Source organism: Corvus hawaiiensis, chromosome 1 (assembly GCF_020740725.1).
Source record: "Corvus hawaiiensis isolate bCorHaw1 chromosome 1, bCorHaw1.pri.cur, whole genome shotgun sequence".
NCBI lineage: Eukaryota > Metazoa > Chordata > Aves > Passeriformes > Corvidae > Corvus > Corvus hawaiiensis.
Window position 1 is genome coordinate 33,097,885 of NC_063213.1, and position 22,242 is coordinate 33,120,126.

The window sequence follows — 22,242 nt, forward strand, 5'->3', positions numbered from 1 at the left end:
GAAAAATTCTGGTGGAGACTAATTAGGTTTTCTGAGTCACTAATGTTCTTCAGTGTTATTCTGGCAGCAGGAAGCCTGAGACTTATAATCAACATTAAAAAAACAAAGGAAGTAATTTCTGTGTCAAAGATAGAAGGGCTTTCAGGACCTCTCATTCAAAATATGTGATTTTTTTGTTTCTTTTGTTGTTGTTGCCAGGGTAGGCAAGCTAGGTAAATTGTTCTTATTTGTTTCTAGTAGAAAGAAGTTTTTGCTTGTATGAGCAGTTAGCCATACAGACACAGATAATCCAGTTCTACAGAGTTTTTCATATATATATAAGTTAAAGTGAAGCTGCAACTTTAAAAGTGAGAGAAGATACATATAAGCAGACGTGCAAGTAGAGATCAGATTATTAACCTACCAGTAGCATACTTTCCCCTCTTCAGAATACAGGTAATGTATGTTTAAAGGGTTAGCTCAAGGGGGAATATTTGTATCCTGCAGAAAGCGCACTGGTCCCACAAAGCTTTTAAATAGGACAAGGTACACACTATAATAGCTTGCCACTGCATTCTGCTATTTTTGTTTTTCCCTGGAAAATTCCTCTGTGTACGAACTCCAAGGGCAATCCTGCATCTTTACTTCTGCCTTACAAGACTCCTTTGCCTTCTGCACTTAATATTCAGCCTGGTCTTCACAAGAATGGGTCCCAACTCTTTCTGTTTTCATAAAGATCTTTCTGTAAGTAAGAATTTGTCTGCTCTGTGACTGAAGCACAAGTGGTATAAATAATGAGTTAAGTCAGATATGGCCATATGGCATGGAGCTCAAAATGCTCTAACATCCCAGTTAGTTACCTGAGGCTCTGAGCTCCACATTGCTGCAGCTCTCTTGCTGTCAGCACTCAAAATGGCTCATTTAATGCTAGGTTGAGTACATCTAACCATGCAGCAGTCACACAATTGTTTTCTGAAGAGACATACTTTCTAGAACATGCCTTCATTGCATGCTAACCTTGGATTAAATGAACCAAGGAAAGGGAGCCTGAAGTTCCCTAACTTGCTACAATGCAGCCCTGCTATTATTAAGTCTGCTGCTGAACGTGTGAAAGTGTGGGGGATCAACACAAACTTCACAGAAGCAATGCCCTGTGGTAGGTGGAAATGGCAGCCTTGTCACAAAATCTGCAGAATGTGCTCGGAGGCAGTGCCACTGGAACAAAGCAGAGCAGTAAAAGAAACATCATTACAGACTGAAAAAAGGAATCTCTGCAGGCACCCTTATTCAGATCACCTTGAAGGTGACTGAAGAGAGAAGGGGTCGGTATTGGTAATAAACTAGAAAGTGAGGGTCTCACTTGAGGCAAGAGAAAAAGAGAGAACTGGTGTCAAGAAACAATATAGAAGATGAGAATGAGTGGAGGGGGAGGAAAGCAAGCTCTGGACTGTTCAGTCATGAGGTGTGCCCGTCCAGTGTCCTGTTAGAGAATATATAGGAACTGCCAAGGCCAATGTGCTTCACTTGCAGGGGGCTCATTCCTGAGGACTGTGAATTATTTCCATCCACAGTGTGTCACAACCACTATCCAGCTGAGATTGCTGATATCTGTCAGAGTGATTTGGAAACATGAAGAGACAGTCCAGTGATCACAGAAAATGTGTGAGCAAAGAGATAGAGAAGACCGAGCAGAAACAGAAATGTTGTGTTCCAGAATGTGCCTTGTCCTGGGACAGCAGAAAACCGTGGAGCAACATCTTATGGATTTTGCTTTCCTTGGACAAAAGAAGTTAAGACAATCTGATTAGATGATGTCTCTCCTGTGGACTTGTAAATATCCTTCAGCACCCTTGAGAGTTGAGAAAAATCAAATTTATTTTCAGAGGTATATTTCTTTCCTTCCCCTCCTCTTTTGCTATAAACAGAAAGATATGTGCTGATTTATTGGAGTCACTCCTTTCACTGTGATGTGCAGGATTAGTAATGAGCTACACTGTCTGAAACGTGATGTTGGATATTAAACATAGCACTTCTCAAAAAAAAATGCAATTCCTGTGATGATATAAGCCCAAGCTTTATTTCTTACTACTTGTATCTTATAGATTGAAACAAATGTCATTTTATTTTTAGACAATAAAAATGCAGCTCTTCTGAAGTAGTGTTAGAGGTTTTCTGTAGCAATTCACAGTTGCTGAATATGGGCACCTTTACATTTAAGAATGTGATGCTCTGTTTTTTGCACACTTACCATAACTCTTAAAACCTTTAGAATTGTTTAGTAGTACGTACCTTTGTAACAAGGTTCTGTGGGTGGTACCTGTTGAAATAAATTGCCTGAAGAGTTTTATTAAAAGAAAACAGCCTGAAGGTAATTGATCTGCTGCAGGCTGGAGTAGGCCCAGTTAATCTCAATGGCTGAGCCATCCCCCAGCAATTTTATGAACCTTAATAATATCAACCCTTCAAGTTTCTAAGTGTTCCATGACTCTATTGATTTTGGCAAAAATTGAAATATAGGTTCCAGGAGTTAAAAATCAGCAGAACGTATCATATTGCTCTTTTTCCATGCTGGTTACACGCAAAACTCTATCTGGAGCCTGTACCCTTCAATCACTCAGACAGCAACAATAGACTCCTTTGGTTACCTTTGAATTTATAACAAGGCTACTCAATTAAAATCAAATATGAAAAAGAGCAGATTGTGGGACTTTTTCTCCTGAAAAGCAGGTGGGGAAAGTAGTAGGTAGTCTTCAAACACTTTAAAGGTGTTCCTTTTATGCCTTCATTTATATTTTGTGTATAGTAAGCACAGATAAATGTTTCTTGCAATATGAAACTGCCACACATAATTCATGTCAGAAGAAGAGCCTGGGTACTCAGGAGACTGGCTGTCTTATATGAAAAATAGTATTTCTTCCTTGCTTGCTTTTTTGAGATCAGTGTAATACATGTCCTTTGCAGTTATCTCCCCAAAACAGGTAGTGGTAGAAGGGTGATTTTCCCTCAGCAAGCAAAGAAACGTGGGGCCAAGAGAACTTGTGGACACACAGGCCTTCTGTCAGTCCCACAGGCTTGTTTGTTTAGTACCAGTTTGTATCTTCACATCCTTATTTTGGTGTAAATAGCCTTACTACTACCACAAAGACAGCAAAAGCAATCCTTCTTACACTTTCATTATCTCAGTAGCTGAATCTGAACCAAAATTACCTTCCTGTGCTAACAATGTGCCAGCTATGTATCTATCAAACAGTTTTTAAAAAATACTAGTATGGTATTTGCCACATTAGACTCAAATCTTGTGTTTCACAGGATAGGATTCATAATTAGGAAAAGGAGATGGACATAAAGAGGTTGTAAACATTTTAGAAGAAACCCACGTATGTTATGTCAGAGGAAAAAAGTGGAAAGGCTAGGCAAAATAAACAGAGTTGACTGGAAAACTCAAACAGAAAACTTGGGAGCAGGAACATAAAATGAAGAGTGCAGAGGGATAAAGAAAAGCCTGAAGACAGCAATGAGGAGCACTTGGAAGGCAAGGAGTAGGTACAGTCAATAAAGATAAAAATAAGAAGAGGTCAGGGAGGAAAGAGTGAAATGGATCTGTTTGGAGAGGTTGCAGTTACTGTATTTAATCAACATAATCAAAAAGTGGTAATTAAATTAATGTGTCCCTATTGGATGAGCTGCTGCCTGAGCACTGTTCTGTGCTGAGCAAGAGAGCACAAATAGGAGAAACGGCGGCTTTGCTGGAGCTGGGTCTTGTTCCACAGTTGTGCTGTATATTCACCGCTCTTCAAAGAAGAGTAATTAGAGTAGGAGCTACAGGGATTGCTACTGGCAGCTCCTGAAGGTGACTGCTCTGGGAAAGTAATGAAACATCTCATGTCTCAAGTGTCCGCGTTACACAGAGTTTCTGTGCGATAGGGCCTTTTAACCTCTGAACCCAAAGCAAGGGTTTGGCTGGATCTGCATGGTGCTCATGAGCAGACGCCGCATTGCAAAGGCAAACCCACAATAAAACTCCAGAACAAGGAGTAGGAGGAGGAAGAGGGGTGTTTTCTGTGGTGTGGAACCCCTTAGGACAAAGCAACAACACAGACAAGTTACCTTCTGGGAGTGAAAATTTTGGGAATTTGGGCGGGTACTTCTGGGGTAGACTCCCTTTAAGCTGACGCTGTTACAAAGCTGAACGGCCCGGGAACGGGAAAGCCAACAGAGAAAAACACCAAGAGGTGACGGAGGACAAGGCTGCAGCACCGCGAGGGCCACTGCAGGCCCGCCCACACGGGCAGCAGCGCGAAAACCGCGCCCGTCCCTCGAAAAGGACAGGGAACGAGTGAGCGGGAAGAACCCCGCTCCTGCCTCCTCCTTCGCCTCCTCCTCCTCCTCCTTTCCCCCGCCCTCCCCTCCCCGCCAGGCTCCGGGGCGGCGCGTCCGTGAGCGGAGGGGCGGAGCGGGGGGCGCGGGAGCCGCTCCCCGCCCCGCCGGCAGCACCGCCCCCGCCCCCACGTGTCCAGCCGGGCGGAGCGGGCGGCGGCGGCGGAGCGGGGACCGGCCGCCCCCTCGCCCCGTTACGACGAGCCCGCCGGCTGCGGCTCCGCCCCGTGGCCTCCGGGCCCTGCCAGGGGGTGGAGGAAGCTCCTCCCTGAGCACCGCCCCCGTCGGCTCGGCTGCCCTCCCCTCCGGCGCGGCGCCCCGGCCCCGGCGGGGACTATGCGGAGATGGTCGTCCCGAGCCGAGGCAGGAACAAAGAGTCGCCGCCGCTCAAGCCCGGGCAGCAGCAGCACCAGCAGCAGTCACCGGGCGCCAGCCCCAGCCGCGGCCGCCGGCCGCACTCGCCCGGCAGGCAGGGCTCCGGCGGGGCCCGCGCCATGCGGAAGGGAGGCGGCGGCCGGCGGGGAGCCAGGGGCGACCCCCGGGGACCCTACCGGGAGGGGCCCGCTACGGACGGGGAGCGGGACGTGCTGGGCCGCGGCCCCCTGAGTCTCCTGCGCGTCTGCGGGGACCGGCTCCGAGGTGAGGTTCCTACCCCGAACCCTGCCCCCTCCTCGCTCCCTCTGCCCCCGCTGGGATGGGAGCCAGCCCTTCCGCCCGGGGGAAGTGCGGTGGAGCTGAGCGTCGCTTCCCGTCCCTCTTTCCGGCAAGTGGCGGTACCCTTGCCCCGTGGCACGGGGTGGCTGTTGCCGGGGGAGGGAGCGCCGGGACATCTTTCCCCGGGAAGCAGCGATCGGGGTCCGGCGGGCGGGAAGGTCTCTCCCGCGGGAGGGAAGCAGGAAGGGAGGCGGGCGGGCGGTGTCTGGCACTGCCCGGGGCAGCGGCGGCGGGGTCGCGCTCCCGCTCTGCCCGGGCCCGTGCTCCAGCCTGTCACAGCGCGGGGAGGGTGAAGAGAGAGAAAAGCTGACAAAACCCACACGGTGATCGGCGAGACGGGGGCGAGGAAGAGGGAAAGGGCTTTTTATCACTTCAGCATCCTTTGGGGGAGAAGTGGGGAAACGTGCTGTTTGCGTAACTAACTCTTGTTAAAACAGCCTCTCTGGTGATGTTGACTATCGCAGCTTGCAGTGCTGGCATGACCAGCTTATTTCTGCTGGAAAGTATGTAGGGTTGTGTATTCTTTCAAAGTCTGACTTTCTGCCTTAGCAAATTTGCCAGTAACATAGCTATGTAGAAATCCCCTTGTGTCAAGTTATTCCGTAAAAGTTATTTCAGAAATTAAAAACCTGATGATTTATATAGTCACCTTAGTAGTCTCTCTGTGATGTTTAAAGCTTTTATGTGTAGTTACGAACTTGCTGTATGAAGTTTCTTTCAGCATTTTTGAGGTCTAGTCTACTTTTTTTACATAAAACTAATGTTGCAGAGTTCAAATTTCCTTTTATAGAGGCTGTGCTTAATTGATGCTTAAGGTGCTTGTGTTCTTTTGGCAGTATTTGTTGTCGACAGAAGGGCCTTCATCACAAAAGCTGATAGCAAGATATGGCTCACGGTCCTTCTGGGTAAGTGGAAGGAACACATCACAGGGGGAAATACTGATCTTTTTACCTTTCCTTCTCTGGAACTGTAAATGGTATCTAAATATATTTGGAAATATAACTTGGAAAAAGGAAAAAACATAGCCGATGTTGAAAAGGGAAAGGAAATAACTTCCTACCTGGTAACTTTTGTAAAGCTGTTACTGTAGCAGTTGATGTGGTATCACAACATTTATAGGAAAAAAATTTCCACATATTTATGGATTTCTCCTATCCAGTCATTAATTTCTAGGAAAAAAAAAAGAAAAAGGCAGCAGCTCTTACTAAGTAATGTAATCGCAACAGCTTGTTTGGGAAGAAGTATGGGTGGACGTACATACAGTTGTAGAGGGATGTAAATTCAGATGTTATTATCTTTGGGAATATTTTTGAGGAAATAATGAAATGGCTTATGGCCAAAATCTTGAAAAAACCACCTAAAGTGTTTGTAAAGAGATGCATTCCTAGAGTTAACAAGTGCTAAGTAATAGCATATTTATCAGATGCACAATTAGATAGACCCTGAAAGGTATTCTAGTAAGGAGTGTCAGGGTATTCCAAAGATGCTGGTACCATTAATCAGACCACCAGCAGTCCTGGCTGCCGAAGGGGGTTTCTTCAATTTGATGAATTACATTGCAAAATAGTAGCAGGGAAACAGCCCTTAGCTTGCAAGCTAATTAATGGATAAAGTGTTCCTGAATTGCTTTACTTACATCTATTTATTCAGCATTTCCTAGACTCGTAGTTACTTAAATGACATAGAAATGTTAAACTGATGGTCAGAATTGAAAAATGCTTTCCTCTGATTGAAATTTGAGATCAGAGAGAGTTTTATAATTTCTGGAATTTGAATTTGTCTGTGAAACCCAGATAACCAATTAAATATTTCAGGGAGGTATTTTCCTTTTTAATGGTAGTAAAACCTTAGTAGCAAAGTATGTAATAACGTACAGTATTTGCAGTAGCAAAGAATGTACATACACTACATATGAAATAGTGAGTTTTGATTGAGTGGAATTTGAATTTTTGTTGTTGCTTTGCTTAAGCTTTAAGGCCCGTATTTTAAAAACAGAGGCTCCCACAGCTGGAGCTGGTTTAATTATAAAGTGTGAATTTTTTTCTCTTATGAATTATCTCCAATTTATGTGCAGCAGTAAAGTTGTCAGACTTTCAAGGATGTTCTTATACAACACTTCACCCTATTATGTTGTTAGGTTTTTTTTTTTCATAATGACCATTGACTTGAGGCCTTATTCCTGAAGACACCCTTATTATATTGCACAGAATCTAAAAATGTAACAACTTGACTAAGCTGCAGAAGTAGTCAATACTTGCAGGTTCCTCATTGTTTTCAGTTCTGCTATATTCCTACCTGATCACTTTGTGGATATTTGAAAAATATGAAGCAGTTTATTGTACTCTTCACATCCTGTTGGATTACAGTATCTCAGCATTTGTTGTTCTCTTGGTAAATAAAGCCAAGGATGGCTTTATTCTTCAGTATTTAATTGCCAGAATCAGAATCCTTTTTATATGCCATTCATATTGCTTTTCTTAGAATGGCACACAGGCAAAAATAGGAAATCTATCAGATTTTATATAATATCCCTAGTCTGCAAAAATCTTATCATATGCTTTGCTTTTAGGGATTCTTAGGCTGGGTGAGAAAATGGCATCTGCAAGTTCAAGTACATAGTAGCTGTGTAAGTGTTTACAGCATTAGAACTATAGTATTCCCTTCCTGTCCCCTCCTTCATTCCCTCTCCAGTAGGGACATTAATGGGATCAAAGGATGGTAATTTAACAGAGCTGAACGGCATGTTTTCCATCAGAAGCTGGCTTAATGCAGTCTGTTGAAAAATGCTGATTTGGACTTATAGTGGAAGTCTATGAATTAAGCCCATTGTCTCTTGGAATATGAGTAATTAACATAAATTGCTGTGTGATTATGAAAGGTCTTGACTTTGTACTGATAATAGAATGATACTGTGAAAATGTATATGAAATTCTCCGGAATAACTGTGAATGTACTTACACTTACTGCATTGACTTTCAATAAAGCATTTACTGAAGGGAAGAATCAGATTTAAAGATATTGTTTCCTCTATGAAATAAGTGGTATGTCTGGATGTGAAATGTAATTTCCATAATAATAGATAATTTATTTGCATCAGTAAAATACCGCATATTTGCCTTATTTGGATCAACATGAATTTGAGTTAATGAACAGTACGGGCAACTAACGCATTGGACTTTACTGTATATTCTTACCTAACATGTGATCTGTTTTAAAATTGTTATTTTTTTATAGCTGGGATGTGTTTATATGCGAATGTATTTCAGCATCTAATCTTACTGGGAATCTCAGGAATGTTGCTGAGAAATGAAATAATGCCGTGTACAAATGTGTAACTATTACTTAATAAGCAATAACTAAGAAAGGTATGGGCTGCTCTGTTTCTTTCCATACAATTACTGCAAAATGTGATTTTTGTATGGAATATGGTTTGCTGCATTGCTGATAGAGCTAATGTGCTTACCTGGAATTCCATGTCACATCAATACCTGCTTTTCTGAAAAAGACATTTGCTGCTTTCCTTGAGAACTAAAGTAAATGTCCTTAGTATAAAAATAACCCCTGGAGCTCCCGAACCTTTCCTAAAACATTAAGTTCTGCTTATACTGATTTTTTTTCTACAAAGTATAAAAAAAGGTGAAGTTTTAAGTGAAAGATTGAGGTCTTCGTTTTCCAACTGGAACCCAGGCTTGTCTTTGCAAAACCTACTTCAGTGATGGAAGTGGAGCTGTAAAATTCTGAAGGAAGTTTCAGTGTGGTATAGTACCACCTCAACTTTTGTGCAAAGTGTTTAGCATGAGGTCAATGTTGTTAAATTGCACCAGCAGCTAGTTTAGAAATTTTTTTTAGGTAATTTTTTTTCTGTCTTTCTTTTTGTTTTGTGGTGGTATTTTTTTGTTGTTGCTTGTTTGGGTGTTTTTGGGGTTTTTTAAATTTTTTTTTTATCTTAGCCAGCTTCAACTTGGACTTCTTCACATACAAAACTTTAATTTTAAAATTAGGTCATAATGCAACAAACTGCAGTTATGGACCTTATGGAGATCATAACAAGTACTGTCAACAGCACTTCCAGGCTCTGTGTTGGAGGAATATACAGACTATATATATGGAATATATATATTGGGTATATATACTAGGGCATGAAGTGCACATTAAGTCCACTCCCATTCCACATAAATTTAGTGGATTTGCAAAGGTGTTTTTCTTTCTCTTCTTGCTGTTGCTTTCCAGAAACAGACAATCCTAGTCTTGTAACATGCAGCCTGAACAAATGTATGTTCACTAACTCTCAGACCATGACAGCATGCAGGCATTGCTGTGTATTTTACCAATGTCCAAGCAACTTCACCCATTCCACATCTCAGAGAGGCAACGACAGTGTCTGGGTGCTGGAACGGGGGAAGGTGTGTGCCAGTCAGCACCCTGGAGAGGGACACAGTACTCAGCACCTTTCTGGCCACAGCTGGGTGTAAGCAGGAAGAGTGGTTGTCCTCTCCAGTTTCTCTCTGCTCCATACAGCCTATGTGAATGAGGGATCTTCATTCACCATGAAGATTTTCATAGATTAAAGACAACTAGTCTGCCAGATCTATCTATGGCAGAAAGCCACTCTGTGCCTAGAGAGCAACTAGAGACACCTTCAGTCTAGGAAGAGCACCATGGTCCCTCTAAATACCTTCACATTATCCCTCACTCATGCAGGCTTTGCTTCCATGGTAAGCTGCATATGTTGTCAGTGCTGCCCAAGCAAAATGGAGTGGTTCCTGCTCTTTCTGGACCTTGTCATGCTCCAGAGGTCAGAGACCTAGAGTGTTACCTCACTGATTTATCAGCATTTTTCTCTTCCCTTTGTCCTTCAGATTACCTCCCATGTTCTGTACCTACATGGCAGCAGTGTAGATAGTCTTCAAATGGGCAAATGGAATTTTACTGTGTGCAGAGTCTATCTTTTTTTTAGCAATTTTAGTCTCAGTTAGATTTGTGTTGGTTGTCATGGTCCATTTGGATTTCTCATATTTACAGTGTGTTCTGTAAATTAAAATTTATTTTATGAGTCCATGGGGAAAGAAAACAAACAGACGTGACGAACAAAGGCCAGTCCACTTTGTACAGAGTAGTCTAACATAGGAATTCACTAATTCATCATTTAAGTAATGAGGTTTTGAACTCAAAAGTTCTCTAATTCAACTTGAAACTTCTAACTTGTGTACCTCTCAGCAAAATAATTACCTGGATGATGGTGGGAGTGTTCATCCTTCCTTTTTCATCATGATGCTGGCATCCCCTGTATCACACCGAGAAGCACGAAAGCCTCAGGAGTTCAGCTGCTGCTGGATCTCCTTCAGAAACTTTTTGGCTAAGCTGATGTGTTTACACCTTAATGCTTGGAAGTTTGGTCTATAGCCTTTCCATGAGCTTCCATTCTGAAGAAACTGCCAGATGATCAATACACCAGGAGGTGCAGGAGACAGTAGGCTGCAGGTGATAATGGCTGCAGAGTGACCTTAAGCCCTTTCAGGCCACCAGGTCCTGCCTGTTTGTTGCCCTTGCTTTGACCTAGCAGCATGGCTTGTAGCGTGCTTCAGGACTTAGCATGAGTTAGTGAAAATCTAAGCAGGAGCTGAGTGACCAGTCACAGCAGGCATCATAAAAATGCTAAAAATATTTATTCTTATTTTAAAAAATGCTTGTAATTCAGTCTTGTTGTTGATAACTGAAATGTGTGCATTAGATACTGGTGGGTCTGCTTGAATGATGCAGGATATAGGTGGAAACACTGCCTAGTGCTGAATACCACAGAAAATTTTCAAAGACCAGGCCGTGAAGGTTTATTCAGATGTTCCTAGTCTTCTGTTTGCTGGAGTCTTGAGTACCTTCTTTGCATCTCTGAAGTAGTACTGCAACTACTGCAGTGAACACAATTTCATGTTCAGTTATTTAAATATTTGAGTAACTTCACACCTTTTGTTTTCTTTACAGCTGTTTTTGCAGGAGTCCTACATTGGTAAGGTTAAATTTATTGCTTCAGAGTAATATAGTATTTTAAAATAATAAAAATATAATTTTTAGTTATTTTTAGAGAAGATATTGGGATAATTTATATTTAGAACTTTCCTCTCAAGACTAAATTATCTCTGAGCTGAACAATTCTGTTCTTGTGAAGCTGATGTGAAAGGTTTCTTAAGCCTGTTCAGAGACGAGTGAAGCCTGCTTTTCAGATGAAAAATTTCTGCTTAATCATTAAGTGTCTGCACTTAAATTAAAATACATTGCAGTATTATATATAATATATAGCATTATTATATTACTACTAATGCCATAAGAGAATTTAATAAATACTTCGTGTTCATATTTTTTCAATTTAAAATTATCTGGATAGATGACAATATTGGTATAATATATGAGTAAATTACAATAGCAATTTGTAAGTAAACTTGGGGTATTCATTGAATGTTCTTTGGTGTCTATGACTTAGGACATATTCTAAACCTCTTTATTCCATTTTAATTGTTGTTATTTTTTGGCAGGTGTCACATAACAACTCTTTTTGAAAATGACCGTCATTTTTCTCACCTGTCAACACTAGAAAGAGAAATGGCTTTTCGCACAGAAATGGTTAGATTATGTTTCAGTGTTTGGAGAACTTCTGTCTGTAATCTGATCATGGGCTTCCCAAAATTTCTTAATACATTCTGCATAAGTATACATATTGATCTCTTTCAACTACTGTGCATTACACTTTTGTGTGCAGAGTATTTGTGTGACTTACAGCTGATCCCTATGGGTGTATCACTTCACAGTTCACTTATAATATAATCTAAAAGTATGATTCTGGAGGACCCAAAATAGAAAAACTGCAAGTACTTTATACCTTGCTTCAGTTATAGTCTTGTCATGCAGCGGCCTTTTCTTAATATTTTTTAAATTAATAAATGTTGGCATATATATATGTGTGTGTGTGTACACACACACACAGCTTTTGTCTGCTTTTATTTTGAGATTTGTGAAATACTATGCTAATGTGTAGTTACCAGCCCAAATGAGAGATTTCAAGGTATGCTATGAAACAAAGTGGAAAGAAACCCACATTGCTTGTTGCGGTGGCAGTAATAGAAGAGATTTGAAAAACTGGATAGTCATCTTCAATAAGCCTGTCCTGTTTGTTGCATTACGAAATTTGTTTTAAAATGAAGCTTGCATACAGGGGTTCCTGAAGCAGAAGTGATGTCTTTAATTGTAAGTAATAAATCTGTTCTCCTGTAGGGTCTTTATTATTCCTACTTCAAGATCATTATTGAGGCACCATCGTTTTGGAATGGAGTATGCGCAATTATGAATGACAGACTAACTGAATATCCTTTAGTGATTAACACCTTAAAAAGGTTCAATCTTTACCCAGAGGTGAGCTATGTTTTAAATATAATACCTTCTGCAAATCTTTTGTTGTTTAAGCTTTGACTACAAATTTGTAAGAAATGTTACTCTGGAAACTATGATTGTAAAGATACAGTGACTGATGAAGTGTTGCTTAAATACTGTACTTCAGTTCCAGATTTCAAATGAGAAAGTTACTTCATACATTGTGATCAATTTCCAAACTTCAAGTATTTTCAATCAAATGTGAAAGCTGTCTAGATCTTAGTATTTTGTGCCCTAAAGTTGCAGACCAGTTCTATACTTCTTGCCTTCTTTTGTTCTTTTCCCTGAAAGCAGGTAGGTTGCTGACATGATGTACTTCAGGAAATAAGACATGTGAATTATCAGTAGTATGTGACAATAATGACTGTAGTGATACAGGTTGCAAGAGGTTATTTTGTTTTCAGTTGTGTGTAGGACATACAAAACTGACAGAATTAAACACTTCAGAGTTCATGGTGGCTGTGAAATCCACGAGTGCTAAGTTTACTTCGATGTTGCAGAGGAAATTCCTCTGTGGAAGACTGACTGCTGTTGTTTTGAACATACTTAGTGTTAAACTTGTTACCTGGTTAGATCACATTTCTACTCTGCTTTTTTGTCAGTAAAAAGAACATGTGTTTTAAGTATAGAAATGTTGAGGTTTCTGTCTCTTAAGGTTTTGCCAGTGTGTCTCAAACATTTTGCAAAGGGAAGATTTCTTTGGTTAAGGTACATTTCTGTTATTTCATGTGTCAGCAGCAGCTTATTTTTATGAGAACCAGCTAATAATGGCTGTGATTGTTGGGTACTAGCTTTTATACTCATTCTCCTGCTCTGTTCGAGCAGAGCTGTTTCCAGGAACTGTATGTGTACGAGTTCTTGGTGTGCATGTATTTGTACAAGTTGCACATAGTGGTTTCATTTGCTTCTTAAGTCCTTGCTCTAGAACTAAATGCTGTATAGATGAGCACTTTTTGTTGCCCTCTCACATGTTTGGGGTTTGCTTGGAATTTTTTTTTAACTCCGAAGGGATTGCAATTCAGTTCTAGAAATGCCACATTATGAACATAATTTGAATACTAAAGAGTTGTTTCCTTTAGCTGACAAAGATTTATTGACTTCAGCTAGAGTCTGACTTTCAAATATCAGAGATAACTGGTCAAATGAACTTAAAGACTCATCAGTATCATCCTGAAAGATGACTTAAGTAAATTAGATAATGAAATCAAAACAAGAGCAATCAGGTATACTGGCTGACATTCTGTAAGAGCACTAGGTTGATTACAGTGCAAAATGTGTAGGCTTGTCTGTTCATTCAGAGTTTTCTAGGATTATACTGACTCTCAGAACTTGGTGATAAGGTATGAATTCATTCATCTCTTCTGTGCCTGTGTGGGCATGCAAAGCAGACAAATAGTCTTCTCTGCTCCTTTTAGTCATTTACTGTTCAATGTCTAGCCTTCCTAGATAAATAGTTCTTTGGAGGTTTTTTTAAGTATTTCTTGAATACTTCTGTTTCCACATAACTGTATTTATAAAACCGTCAGTAGGTGCAACTTGACATTTGAAATATGTTGTCTGAATTTATAGAATTTTCTTTTGATTATAATAGGGCTGGGTGGTGAGAAGATGCTTGTGGATTTATTTCTTGGCAGTAAAATGTTTCCTTTTGATGCTCAGTATCCAGCCATGCTTCCTGAAAGTGTTTCATTTCCTGTTTGATATTTTGGGATCTTTCCAGCTGTTTCAGCCCATTAGTAGCACTAAGGCTGAATTTTAATAAAATGTTTGTTTGTTTAGTAGATTTTAAAATTAATTTCATCAAAACCAGTCTGGAAATCCCATTGCTAAACAGGATGTTTAATTAAGAAAAATAAAACAATTCCCTTGCATGTACAGCCAGTACTAGCCTTGAAAACTTCAAAAAAAGGAAAAAAAAAGTAAAATAAGTCTGTAGCAATCAATGCATCATTTATGTAAATTATACACATAAGCAGTAAAACTATCGAAAGCAACAAGGTAGTCCTTGTAGCTGTACAATGTTATGATCCCAATAAAGTTGATTTTCCAAGTATTTGCTCCATAAGTCAGGTTGTTCTAGTAAATGTGGTGTTTTCATTTCTGATGCAGAATGGCAGAGAGACAATGTGTTAGTTTCTGTGGTGGAGAGATAAGGTGTAAAGTTTGCTCTCTGGATGTTTGTTGTTATGGAACAGTTTATATTTCTGTGTGTGGTGGTGATAATGAAAATGTGAGGTGAAATGAGGAGTGTTGCAAAGATCCACGTAGTTGGCTTTAAAGTGCACACTCGAATGCAGCTAGTAAAAGGGCTTGACTTTTCTACATGTTCTTTTATAGCAAAGGACTGTCCTTGTCCGCAGAGATCTCCTGGGTCTGAAAGCTAGGCTTTTGTTCTCCTGGTTCTGCATTTACTGCCTTATCTAATACAGAACAGTAGAATTTCCAGAAACATCACTGTGCTCCAACTGACCTAGCAATTTTGCACCACTTACTGATTTGCTTCCATTTTTATGCCCATGTTAACTGTGTCACGTAAAGTAGCTTTTGACAAAAAAATGGGGTTTTTTGCTTCAATTACCTAACCTGATACCTTTTTAGGGAGTATTCACTTGTAAAATTTGCAGCAGACACAGGCACTTGTGGCATAAAAAGGTTAAGTTGATAAACTAATTATTGGATTTTTTTTTTGGTAGAACATTGGTTCGGCAAGAATGCTTTATGTGCTTGGGTAATGTCAGCTTCGGGGCTGGTGATGCAAATTTGCTATACAGATGTCCCTAACAAAGCACATTCAGGTGATAAGAGGAAAGATGCTGATTTGGTTCTCCAGGCCTATTGATATCTGTCTGGAGATGGGGCAGGTGTCTGCTTCATGTATGCGCACGTGCACTGCCAGAAGCGCCTGGGCACAGATGTTCAGAACGCTTCCAGGAATTCAGGATACTGTACTTTGTAAAGCACAATGTTGAGGCACGGAGTCTTAGTCTAGAAAGATGTAGTCATATTTTAAATATATAGGATTTACATTGGGAGGGTGTGAAGGCCCCAGATGAAGCCATGATGATTGAAGCCTTGGTGTTAACAATTAATGAATTTTAGAATCGCAGAACAGTTGAGGTTGGAAGGGCTGTCTGAAGGTCGTCTAGTCTGAACGCTGCTTGAACCAGGGTGAAGTAGAGCAGGTCACTCAGGGTCATCTCCAGTTTCGTTTTGAATATACTCCACCTCTGGGCAGCTTGTTCCAGTGTTTGACAGCTCCCAAATTAAGAAAGTTTTTTTCCTGTGTATAAATGGAATTTCTTGTATTTGAATTTGTGCTAATTGTCTCTTCTCTTGTCAACCTAAAAGAGTCTATCTGAGTCATTTTTATTCTATGTTCTGCTTGTCTTGGCCAGCCCAGAACTGGATTCAGCACTGCAGATACAGTCTTAGCAGTGCTGAGTAGAGGGGAAGAGTTGCCTCTCTTGTCCTGGTGACATACAGCTGATGATATATTTGGCTTTTTTAGCATCAAGGGCTTGTTGCTGGCTCAACAAGCCAAATTGTCCACCAGGACTCACAGATCCTTTTCTGCAAAACTGCTTTCTAGGTGGTCAGCTTCCAACTGTACTGGTGCACGGTGGTGTTTGTCCCCAGTGTAGGACTTTGCATTTCCCTGTTGGGAAGATTCTTGTTGGCCCATTTCTCCTGCCTTTTGAGGTCCCTCCAAGTGGCACCACAAGGATCAGTCACTCCTTCCCGTATTTATCCTGAAGACTTGCTGAAGATGTTCCCTTGTGCCATCATCTAGTCTTAAGAAGTAGAACAGATTGGCACCAGATTAAAAAAATATCCGCAGCTATCTCCTTATCTATCAAGACAGTCATCTCAGAAGGTTATAAAGCTGGGCAGCTGTGATTCCACCTTTGTAAATCCATGCTGATTGCTTCAAATCACTTTTTTGTCCTTTGTATGTTTGGAAGTGGCTTCCAGGAGGATTTACTCCATCACATTCTCAAACGCATTGTCTGTTTTTCCTTCTTGCCCTTCTTCAAGATAGAAGTGACATAAGAGTTTTATTAATTGTATGGGGAACGAAAAGAAAGAATCATCTTTCTTCTATATGTTTTCTGTGACACAGGGCAGAGACAGCTAATACTGCAGTGGTGAAACATATTGTCATTCTGGGAACCCCTGGGTTATAACTTTCAAAGTAGTTCAACTGGAATGGCCACATTACTCATTTATGAACTCTATAAAGTCAGTTATATCCTGACAGAATAGCTTGGTAATGTTATTAACTAATGACTTTGCTGTGAGATGAGTTGTCATTTTTTCTGTGTGTAAAGTACTGATGTTTTCTGTGTCAGGTGTTGAGATTTAATTGAGCTGTTGTTACAAGAACATGACAGCCTTTGCATGGAAAATGGAAATGCTCTTGTACATTGCATCTGGAAGCCCTTTGTAATGCATGCTTAAAATTAACCTATCAAAATTTAACAGAGTAAAAATCCTAAAGATTAGGTCCTCTAATATTCTTGCCAGGTGCAAAAAAATTAATTGACTTTAATGGCTTCAATTTGGTCAACTGTCCTCTGTCAACAACATCTATGATTTTAATATCTGACAAACAAAAATACTCAAATAAGGAACTTTCCAGATGATGAAATACGTAGGGGTTTTTTTCTGAGTATTGCAGCTTGATGCATGAAATTATTTCTGTTAAAAAGCATCTAAATATCAATAGGAATAATTTTAGTCTATTAATGAATACTTGGTCTGTTAGATGCCTTTAGGAAATTATGGTCAAAAGTGCTAAATTGCTGAGATAAATTCTGAGTTTGAAAATAATCCTGGATGAGGGCGAGTTGTCATGAGAGGTTACTCTGGGCAGAAACTTCAAATCCTGTTTTCTTCCTAGGTGGTCCTCGCCAGCTGGTACCGCATGTACACCACCATTATGGATTTCCTGGGTGTACCAACAAAGACATGTTGGACTGTAAATAGAGGAAAAGGGCTTAGTCCTGTTGAAAGCTGTGAAGGTAAATTCTGTTTTATCATGGTTTGTCCTTGGAAGCATACAATTGTGGCTTTATGTATTTCAGAAATAATAAATACTCCTGTGTTACCAAGGGTGAAAATGTGGGTTTTGCTTATTAGATAACTCCTCCTGCCTAGATTGAATTCCTATCCTGGACTTTGAAACTTCACAGTTATGATCTGAGCCTTCATAATGTTGGATTGTTACAAAGAATAAGATGTCATAAGTGTAATTGGAAGCCTACTGTACATGTATTAATTTGTGTAACTTCCAAAGGATCCCAAATACATTCCGAGTTCCTACATTTCAAGATTTCCCCCCTCCGTTTTTGAGATTTTTTAGAGAAATCTTACTTAGTGATTCTGCTGAGAAGAATGTACATGTATTAATTTGTGTAACTTCCGAAGGATCCCAAATACATTCCGAGTTCCTACATTTCAAGATTTCCCCCCTCCGTTTTTGAAATTTTTTAGAGAAATCTTACTTAGTGATTCTGCTGAGAAGAATGTACATGTATTAATTTGCATAACTTCCGAAGGATCCCAAATACATTCCGAGTTCCTACATTTCAAGATTTCCCCCCTCCGTTTTTGAGATTTTTTAGAGAAATCTTACTTAGTGATTCTGCTGAGAAGAATCATCTTCTCATGACCTACTATTAAGCATAAGAATTTCAACCTTATACTTTGATTTTGACACCAAAGCAAGGACACTGCTACTTTTTTGTTTTTCGGGTTTTGGGGTTTTTTTTCCACATTTGAAATATTGGCTTGTCAAGTAAGTATTAAACAATAAAAGTGTCTTACCAAGAAGTGCTTTCAAGGTGTTCTACAGTCAGTTCAAGCTGAATAATAGTTTGTGAAGTTGTTTCATTTTATCATTTAAAATGCCTTTGTGTGATGACAGGTTAGTGTTGTTCCTTTGCACAAAGGCTGTAAGAACTTCAGAGCTTGAATGGTTCACTTTCTCTAATTTTGTAAGAAACAATAGACAGTATACAACCTTTCATTCCTGTTTTTCATAAAAACAAAACCAACAGAACCACCAGCTATTGAGGCTGCTGTGTTTGGTGAGCATATCATCATCTTACTTTAGAAAACTGTCTTGCTTTATTTTCAGCAATGGGGAATAATCAGTTCTGCATATGAAACTATGAAGTTTTGCTGCCATTCACTTTAATGAATAAGGCATTTTATGCTGTATTGCTGAAATGGTTAGAGCCAGGAGGATTTAAAGAAATGGTAAAGAGAATAACAGCAGAATAAATGTTAATGAATAAATTGTAAGACGTGCATTACTGAAAAATATCTTGACTTATAATGAAACAAAGGAAGCAAAGAGCATTGTGTGTGATACGTTTAAAGGTGGATTTACTCCTGCAAGAGATGGGAAGTGAAAGTCTAGGATTAACAAACCTGTTCTAAAAAGCTCTATGAAGTCAAAACATAGTCTAGAGAATATTCTTAGTAGTACTTCTGCCTTCTAAACCTCACAGGTTTTTCTCCACAGTTAATGCATCCCTCTTGGCTTATTCTGTCACTGACTGCCCCAGTGCTATGTCTACCCCTGCTCCTCCTGGTTTTTTCCAAAGCTGTGGTCTTCTGACTGAATCTTCGCAATAGTCTTAATGACATTTACTTTGTTTTTTTAATTGTCTCTTTCTGTAGATAAATTGAGATATTATACTGATAGTGTATATATAATATAGATATATTAAGATAGTATACTGATTGCATGGTGCTTTATAACCAATATGGCCTTTCTTCTATATTTGACAACATATATTAACTGGTTTTTGTTAGGGTTGGGAGACCCTGCTTCCTTTTATGTTGCTGTGATTTTTCTATTGAATGGATTCATGATGTCACTGTTCTTCATATACGGTACATACCTCAGGTAAGGCAGTTGAGACTGAGCTTTTTAGTTGGTACTAGCTGTCAGTTTTTAGACAAAATTTGAAAAAGTGAATGTAAAAATATTTTTATGGGACATTGATTATCTGTTTGTACCGCAGTAGTGCTTTTTTTTTACATATATGTTGTCACTAAAAATTACTGAAATAGAGAAGCTTTTTGCCTCAAATAAATTATGATGCTGGAAAAAAATTGTGGAAAATTTCAGTGAGGTGGTATCTCATTGATACCACCGGGTTGTGGATAAAACTAGATGCTGTATGTGTTTTAAACAGCTTTTGACATATTTCTGCTCTTAAAATTATCACTGTAACTCATTTTTAAGCACAAGTTGAATGACAGTGTACTTTTAACCAAGATTGGGGTTTTCCCAGTGCTTTGCCTCAAGTCGTATTTGCATGTATTTCCATTTTAACTTAACTGAGAAGGCAACATATTTTTTGACATAATGCATTCTTTTGGACAAATTGTATGCACTTCCCTTTTTCTATAAATTTGTGTTTTCAGCATCTGTCCTTACATTTCAGGAACTGTAATACATTTTCATACAAAAATAGATTCTACATTCAGCAGAAAAACAGAAGTGGAAATACGTTTTCTGTTTACGTCTGTTTTCATGTGTTGGTTTTGCCAAAAAGTCAAAGGCAGCAATATTTTCCTCTGAGAGATGTGATTGGTTTTCCCCCCTCATTCATTTTCTGTCTTCATTGTCATGGGTTTTTTTCTTTCTTTCTGTCTCTGAAGCATGTGCTGCTAGTTCAAATGAGGAATAGCCCAGGGCAGATACTGTCAGTAGAAAGAGGAAGTTGCCTAGTGCATGTTTTGAGGAAATAGGTAAACTTTGAATATTTGTGTCATTAACTTGTAGTATTTCTCTTAAGGGAGTTATACAGAAATTCACATTTTATATATGAATGTCATTGGAAAAATCACTGAGCTCTTTATTTCTCAGTACTTTCTTTAGAAAGCACAGACCTTGAGTTTTGTTTCTGGTTTGGCATGGTTTTTTGCGAATTTTTGTTTTGTTTCTAGGGATAACATTTTTAATGTTAAGCACATTCTTTTTCTCATTTTTCATATTAGTGTTGAAGCTTTTGGAATTCATAGGATGTAAGGTTGAGTTTTACGTGCAAGAGTGCACAATTCCTGGAGATTGTTTTACCACTCAGTTGGTATCTTTAATCCTCAGATTTTGTACCCAGAACCTACTGGTTCTGTTTGACCTGTATATTAGTGATGAGTGAAGGATCTGAGGGGATTTGAAGGGGGTTTTTTTGGTTGACTTTTTTTTGTGTGTGTGGTTGATTTTTTTTTTTTGGTTGGTTGGTTTGTTTTTGGTTTTTTTTAAGAATCTTAACAACTGGCTGCTGCTTTTGTTTAGTAGCAAAAATGGCATAATCTGTCATTCAGAGTAGTAGTGAACTTGAGGGCACAAAAATGTTCTTTGCTTTGTATCATATAACTTGAGTAATTACAAATCTGTTCAAACAAATGTATTACTCTTTTGAAATGGAATAAATCTAAGTAATATCTTTGGGTTTAGTTTTGCTGTTTATTCAATTGGTGAATTTGATTGGTTTGGAAATGGAAAAAATCCTTAAGTCAAGGGCTTAAAAAGCTTCCTCATGTTAACATCACAGTATTTCACATAAAAATTAAATTGCATCTTGCATTCACCATATAATGAGTTAATTTTAAAGTGTGTTTTTTTGAATGTGCTTGATTTGATTACCCAAAATTAATCTTTAGATTGAGACCAAAATTTTCTGTTAGGGTGACTGAGCATGCAGATTCTGAAATTTACTGCTCTACATCTTAGGGAAGAAGTACTGCATTTATATCACCTGGTTTTTAAAAGCACCAGATGTAATGATCTAAACCAAAATTTATGAGCAGTGGAATAACTGTTTTCCAAGTTATTAACATTAAAATTGGTGTTCTGCAAAAAAGAGTTGATGTATGAAGAACTGGTTTGCTCTGAAATAAACACTGTCTGACTAAATAGTATTTTAATATTGTATGTACTCAGTTGATTGCCTTCCTTTGGTACTTGAAAGCATTCTTCCCTTCCCCCCAATAAACTTAGCTGTACACAAGTGCTGCTTCACATTTTTTAAGCAACATTGACCATTATAAGATTCTGTTGTACCTATTTTTCCTCTTCTTTTCACAGTGGGAGTCGTCTAGGAGGCCTTGTTACTGTGTTGTGTTTCTTTTTCAATCATGGAGAGGTAGGTCTCCCTCCCCCACCACCCCTTTTTTTAAAATTATTGTTGAAGTTTAAGCTAATTCTTATTTCATTAAATGTAGTGATGTTGCATATTTATTTGAGATTGAATTTAAATAACTTAAATTCAAATAAAATTAATGAATAAGACACAATTGAAAGCTAAATAGACTATGACTGGAAAATGCATAGCAGAGTCTTTTGTCAGTTCAGTGCTTAAAATAAAAAATCAGCAGGTAATATATTGTAAATTGGTCCTGAGATTGAAACTTAGTAGCACAACGCCTTCAAGTTTCAAAACATCAGAATACTCTATTTTCATGCCCATTCCACACATAACTGGAATGTACCATATGAGTAAGCTTCAGAAGGTTCTTTAAATTACTATATATTTTACTGGAAATTCATCAATACAAAGAAAAGTGCAAAGAAACCTCTGTGTTACTGATATACTATACCCAGGATACACAGAATTTAGAAATAGTGTATGTATATAAAGGTTTCCAGTGCTAAACTTAAGTCAGCTGCATTGCAGGAAAAAAAAAAAAGGAACTGTCATTTAGAATATCTCTCCTGGTTTTCCCAGTTAATGC

At 39.1% G+C, this 22,242-nt stretch overlaps 1 protein-coding gene across 1 annotated transcript in view; it reads left to right on the plus strand.

Annotated features, from left to right (window-relative positions):
- The first annotated feature begins 4,521 nt into the window (after positions 1-4,521).
- Positions 4,522-22,242, plus strand: part of DPY19L1 (dpy-19 like C-mannosyltransferase 1) — a 45,549-nt gene continuing 27,828 nt past the window's right edge. The window contains exons 1-8 of the mRNA XM_048299151.1: positions 4,522-4,995; positions 5,907-5,975; positions 11,050-11,074; positions 11,598-11,685; positions 12,334-12,471; positions 17,390-17,510; positions 19,312-19,405; positions 21,596-21,653. Of these exons, the coding sequence (XP_048155108.1) occupies positions 4,701-4,995; positions 5,907-5,975; positions 11,050-11,074; positions 11,598-11,685; positions 12,334-12,471; positions 17,390-17,510; positions 19,312-19,405; positions 21,596-21,653 (888 nt within the window). The 5' untranslated portion in view covers positions 4,522-4,700. The remainder of the gene's footprint in view (positions 4,996-5,906; positions 5,976-11,049; positions 11,075-11,597; positions 11,686-12,333; positions 12,472-17,389; positions 17,511-19,311; positions 19,406-21,595; positions 21,654-22,242) is intronic.